Below are 6,787 nucleotides of genomic sequence, written 5' to 3' on the forward strand. Positions count from 1 at the left end.
CGAAATCTTCCACCTTTGACTGCAGATCACCCCGTGCACGTGTAAACCAACCATTTATATCGCTTGATGGGAGGAGAATCGCCACGTTGGAGGTGTTGAAACTCTTAACTTCGGTCGAGATCTCTTCGTGCTTGGCATTTTCGAATTTGCACGATAATATGAGGTTAACCTTCACATTTCCCTCCTCGCGCAGTATCAGCTCCAACTTCTCGGTGACGACGCGCTGCACATCGTCCAGAAAGGCGTCCAAATTTTTATGACGGAGATTTGTGACAACCCCCGTTCTGATTCGGCTGGCAAAAGCGCTATCCACGTCGTCCCATTGTACACCCGCAGGAGTACCGATATTTCCACCCGTCACCACTGTGCGCTGCTGCAACTGCTTGATCTTCGTCACCCAAGATTGCAGGAGTGCGATCGTATGTTGGATCCGTATTTTCGCACCAACGGTTGTTCCTCGTTGCATGGAAATATCGCGCAGAACTTGGATATTCGCAATTCCAATATCAGCCCAATGATTGATGACGGCGTCATTCTCTTCTCCGGGTGGTTGCTCTCTCAGCAAATTGTACGTCCTCTCCATCTGCTCCGCAAGTCCCATATACGCTTCGATTGCCATGACTTTGACGTTGATATAAGCTGAACTTTGTATAACTTTTTTGACTTGCACGTATCGTGTAAGACTGACGAGTCTGCATCGGATGCGTTGAGCTTATATGTATATAGACCGATAGATCGCAAGAATTTGGGAACGGTGCGCACTGCGTTCTGCGCATATCGGAGGGTAAAATGACGTCAGAGATGCGGTGCGCACTGCGTTCTGCGCATCTCGGAGGGAAAAATTACGTCAGAGACGACTGGGCCCACCCTTTATCCGACTAGCCATCCATAAATTTTTGGGTTTTATTGCCCTCCCGACTCTGTAGAGATGATGAAATTCATGTAAAAAATGACGCGAAAGACGGCTGGGGTCCGCAGCCCCCCTCCCACCATCCCTAAATTTTTGGGTTTTATGAGTCGTTAAGCAGCGTGGGCCATGTGGTGGGAAAAATCGGTCAACGGAAAGCGGGTGGCGAACAGTGTTTGGTGTAAGAAAAATCTTCTCTTGTCCGCTCTTCACCGGATGGTATGTGTACACACAGTTTTGGGTTTTACGACTCTTTATAGCGAACAAGTCCGAGCCTGCACATCCCCCGCCATTCTCTATGATATGTGTGATGTATGTGAGTAAGGTAGTAGGGCATACGCTATTGTGCGTATGCGAGTGTGCGCGAGTATGCACGTATGTTGGTATGTGTGATTATACTCTGCGTGTGACTACGGTGCGCGGGCCAAGCACTCGGTCTTGGGCGCTCGTGTGAATGCCATGCCGGCTTCCACGCTTCCTATTGTACTCACTGGTATATATCATTTGTATCCTTATAATCATACTTATGAATAAACTTACTACATTTAATCTTATTTCCTGTGTATATTGATTATTATATCAACATATAAATATATCACAGTCGGCGACGAGGTAAATTGGTGTACGCGTGTGAAAAGTAAAGTAGGAGAACACGTGTTCGAAAGAGGTTAGGAAGTGAAAATACGTAAGCGCCAAGACGTTAAAAATCATAAGAGTCCGCGTAAGTACAGATTAGAAGTGCGGTACGCGTATTTCGTCGAAAATCGATATATTTTCGCGAAAGAAGTGTGAAATTTTCGATTGTAAAAAGACGCGATCGAAAGGAAAAGCAAACGTATAAGAGACGATTGCTTACTGAAACCGTTACTAATGAGTGGTAGTGACGACGAAAAAAAAGGGTCAACGGTAGGATGGGTGTACAAACTCGATACGAAGAGTGTAGTTGAAGAGTTTCAAAAACGTAACATTACCGTTGACATATCTAAAACGCTTGCAACCTTACGTAAAGAATTAAAAGAAGTCGTAAGGCAAGAGATAGAAGCACGAGAAGCCGCGAAAACTGAAAAGAAAACCGACGCGAGTGGGGTGTTAGAAAAAGACAATTCGGAACTAAACGCGAGTAACGAGTCGTTCGAGTCCGCGGAAGGCACCGAAAGTACGAAAAACGAAACGGAAAAGGTGCTCCGAAACGTGTCCGCCGACGACACAAAGAAAGGAAGTGACGTAGGTGCTCCGAACGCCGAGTCCGACGACGACGACAACATGGCGGGAGACAACAATAAGCTGGAATTCTGTTTGGGAAAAGACGATTGGGACCTGTTCGTTGAGAGATTGGAATTGCTGTTTGCGATGAAGGATATTGCGGAAAATAAGCAACACATTTGGTTGCTAACAAGGTTGGACGAAGAGGCGTACAAGCTGGCAAAGAGCTTGTGTGCTCCAATCTTGCCGAAAGACAAAAAGTATGCCGATTTAAAAACGCTAATGCAAGGGCACCTAAAGCCGAAGCCATCGGAAGTGATGGAGCGGTGTACCTTCGCGCAGGCAAAGCAGCAGCAGAACGAGTCAGTCGCCGAATTTGAAGCGAGGTTAAGGAGGCTTGCTTTAAACTGTAATTTCACAAGTTTAGATACGGCACTAAGAGATCAATTTGTAGTAGGGATTCGAGATGAAGAGACTCGTATCTCACTTTTTAGAGACCCCAAATTAACGTTCGCGAATGCGTTAAAAGAAGCAGTCGCACGGGAGTCTGCTGTGAAAAACGCCACAGATGCAACGTGCGCGTTAGACAAGAAAAATACGCAAAGAGAGGTGTTTGCTTTTCGTGGTAATCCAAAAGGCGGGAAGCAAAGGTCGAAGCAGCACCAGCAACGGAGAGAAAAGCCGAGCAACGCGCAGCGCGACCGAAGAGAGAAAAATACAAACAGTGGGTGTTTCTGCTGCGGAAAAGCGAACCACGTTCGCGCCGAGTGCCGACACAGGGATAAGAAGTGCAACTTCTGCAAAACAATTGGTCATCTAGAGGGCGTCTGCTATAAGAAGAAGGAGCAGCAGCCGGAAGGGAGCAGCGTACACAAGCTGGACGAAAGCAGCCGCTCCGAAGAAGAAGAACAGCGCAGCCACGAGGACGAGTTCTACAGTATCGACGTAGTCAACAACGGGCATGAGTATGTGTATGCGAACGCGTGTGTGAATGAGAGCGGCGCGCGCGCGGAGCCGATGAATGTTGACTTGTGTGTAAACGGAAAGAATGTTAGCATGGAATTGGATACTGGCACGTTCGCAACGGTAATTTCCGAGTCAGAGAAAAATAAGTTTTTCAAAAATGAAAAAATAATTAAAACGGATGTCAAACTGCGCACGTATGATGACAAGGTTTTGCGTCCGCTCGGTAAACTAGTAGACTTACAAGTTAAATTCAATGGTAAAGAGCGCACGCTGTACTGTTTTGTATTACCAGGTGACGGGCCGATGCTCATTGGTAGGCAATGGTTAGCAGCACACGGGTGCTGGCCATTGACGTTAGAAAAAGATAATGGAAAAGGTCATTTTTTAAATAAAATTAACTTAGAAAAAATTAAAGAGTATTTTTTTGAGAAGTATAAAGATTTATTTAGCAACGAACCCGGGCTGTACAATAAGAGTGAAGTTACGATCCACTTAACGGACAAAGCACGTCCGATCGCGACGAAATGTAGACCGGTACCGCATGCAACACGTCCGGACGTAGACAAAGAAATAGAAAGATTAGTAGGTTTGGGACACTTAAAAGAAGTCGACACAAGTGAATGGGCTACGCCTATCGTTCCCGTGTATAAAGGTAATGGTAAACTCCGTATATGCGGCGATTTCAAATTAACGATAAATCCTTTCATTATTATTGATAATTATCCTTTGCACACTATAGATGACATTTTTACCGTACTGCAAGGAGGAGTTTATTATACCGAGTTAGATTTGTTTCATTGCTACATGCAATTCGGGTTAGACGAAGAAAGTTCCAAACTTTTAACTATTGTAACGCAAAAAGGTCTTTACCGGTATACGAAATTACCAGAAGGAATAGCGTCTGCGCCCGCTAATGTTCAGAAAAAAATGGATGAGTGCTTGCGAGGAATTGAAGGAACGATTGCGTATATCGATAATATATACATAATGGGTCGCAATAAAGAAGAATGCTCAGAGCGAACGGAAAAAGTTTTAGATCGTTTGAAAGAAAACGGACTAAAGCTAAACAAGAAATGCAAATTCCTAAACGAGAGAATTGAGGTTTTAGGCTTTGTTATTGATAAAGACGGCTTGCATAAAGCACGTTCTAAAGTAGAAGCTATGATTAGCGCTCCAAAGCCACAGAATTTTAAAGAATTGCATTCTTTTTTAGGCTTAGTCAACTTTTACGCTAGATTTTTGGAGAATCGCTCGGATAATATGAAACCTCTGTATGATTGTGCGAACGCTAAAGAATTTAAGTGGAATGAAAATTGTGATAAAGCGTTTAGATGGGTGAAAAATGAATTGATTTCGCCACGCGTTTTAGCGAATTACGACCCAAAGGAAAAAATTGTACTCGCGTGTGACGCGTCTTCGTATGGATTATCAGCAATCCTCTCGCACAAATACAAAGACGGTTCCGAGAAACCCATAGCGTACGCGTCAAAGAAAATTGCGAAAAAAGAATTGAACCGAACAATTTTAGACAAAGAGGCTATGGCTATAATTTTTGGGTTCAAACGTTTCTACCAATTTGTTTACGGTAGAGATATTATATTACGTACCGATAACCAACCGTTACAACTGATACTTGGCCCACGTAGAGGCATACCTGCTACGGCGAATAATAGACTGCAGCGTTGGGCTTACTACTTGTCGGGATTCAGGTATACAGTCGAGTATATCAAGTCAAAAGATAATGCAAACTGCGATGCACTATCTCGCCTACCGATAGAAGATGAAACAGAGTTGCTAGAGAACAATTTCTCACCTTTAAATTTTTTTAAGAATGGCTTCGATACGTTTGATAGTAAAATGTTAGCAAAAAAAAGCATAACTGATGAAACCATTTTAAAAGTAATAAAGTACACACTATCAAGTTGGCCTGATTCTAAGGATCTATCGGAAGGTGAGAAAGAGTATTATTCTAGAAGGTTAGAATATACGGTTGACAATAAATGCTTGTTTTGGGGGTTAAGAGCAGTCATACCCGAGTCGATGCGACCGCTAATGCTAAAAGAATTACACGCGTCGCACATGGGTATCGTAAAAATTAAAATGCTTGCTCGATCTTATGTGTGGTGGCCGGGGATAGACAGGGATATAGAGGATTATGTAAGGGCATGTACGACATGCCTGGTAGAACAAAAAAAACCACCGCACACGCCACTGACAACTTGGCCTTGGCCAGATCGCGCCTGGCATAGAATTCACTGTGATTTTTTAGGCCCATTCTATGGAGATATGTATCTAGTACTCATCGATGCGCATACGAAGTGGCCTGAAGTCATTAACTTTAAGAATAATACAAAAGCGTATAGGGTAGTTGAGGAATTCAAAAATCTGTTTGCACGTTTTGGAATGCCGTTTCATGCTGTTACCGATGGGGGACCACAATTTAGAGCAACAGAGTTTTTGTCATTTTTAGAACAGAATGGTGTTCACCATAGTTTCTCACCGCCGTACCATCCTGCCACAAATGGCGCGGCAGAGAATTTTGTTGAAACATTCAAAGATAAAGTGCACAAAATTGTTAAAGGGGGGGAGAAACCGGCGGATGCCGTTAACTTGTTTTTGATAGACTATCGAAGTATTGAGCATTGTACTACCGGCAAGAGCCCAGCACAGTTGATGTACAAGCGTGAATTGCGCACGCGATTTGATCTACTAAGAACTAGTGTATCAGCGAGAGTTGAACAACAACAGCGAGCGCAAATTGTATCGCGTTCAGGCAAGCGTAAGAACGATATAGAAGAGGGAGACATTGTTGCGTTTGACAACCACGCGACTAGAAGTGAGAAACGAATTGTAGGTGAAGTTGTAAAACAAGTGTCACCGTCGACGTTCATTGTCAAAGATAGTGACAATGTAAAACAAAAGCGACACGTCGATCAAATGATAAAGCGTCCGAATCTGCGATGATCTCCGCGGTTGAACGCATGTTTAAAAAAGGCGGAAGATTGTGATGTATGTGAGTAAGGTAGTACGGCATACGCTATTGTGCGTATGCGAGTGTGCGCGAGTATGCACGTATGTTGGTATGTGTGATTATACTCTGCGTGTGACTACGGTGCGCGGGCCAAGCACTCGGTCTTGGGCGCTCGTGTGAATGCCATGCCGGCTTCCACGCTTCCTATTGTACTCACTGGTATATATCATTTGTATCCTTATAATCATACTTATGAATAAACTTACTACATTTAATCTTATTTCCTGTGTATATTGATTATTATATCAACATATAAATATACCACAATATGTATGTTCGGTTTCAAATGAGCTACTATAACAAAGAAGCTGAGCCTTTGCTATCGAGGCGTGAATTTACAAACCAAGCTCCCCTTATCGTCATCGATTGCTCCAAGCAGAACGAAACATTGAAAACTGGGGACCTGTGGACATTCGATTGGAATTTGACTCTAGCACTACGTTCCCACCACACACTTCTGCCTACTGCATGATCTTGCATGATCGCATTGTTGAATATAATCCGATCAGTGGTACTGTTAAAAAATTGGTATAAGTCAATTTTGGAATAACAATATGTTTAATTAATATGGATATTGAAAATAATATGTATGATTTTACTCGTTAAAATTTAGAATAAGATAATTGAGAATAGAATAAGATAACTAAATGTAATTGGTGTTAAATAAAAAAATTGTTGAA

General features: G+C 43.0%; 1 protein-coding gene across 1 annotated transcript; it reads left to right on the plus strand.

Annotated features, from left to right (window-relative positions):
* The first annotated feature begins 1,777 nt into the window (after positions 1–1,777).
* LOC124295067 (uncharacterized protein K02A2.6-like) lies at positions 1,778–6,040 on the plus strand. Its single transcript, XM_046743283.1, has one exon. It carries the CDS (start codon positions 1,778–1,780, stop codon positions 6,038–6,040), a length of 4,263 nt encoding a protein of 1,420 aa, XP_046599239.1.
* The last annotated feature ends 747 nt before the right edge of the window (positions 6,041–6,787 follow it).

Source organism: Neodiprion lecontei, chromosome 6 (assembly GCF_021901455.1).
Source record: "Neodiprion lecontei isolate iyNeoLeco1 chromosome 6, iyNeoLeco1.1, whole genome shotgun sequence".
Taxonomy (NCBI): domain Eukaryota; kingdom Metazoa; phylum Arthropoda; class Insecta; order Hymenoptera; family Diprionidae; genus Neodiprion; species Neodiprion lecontei.

Excerpts from the sequence above, each read along its gene's own strand:
- LOC124295067 (XM_046743283.1), top strand. The coding sequence starts at position 1,778 with ATGAGTGGTAGTGACGACGAAAAAAAAGGGTCAACGGTAGGATGGGTG.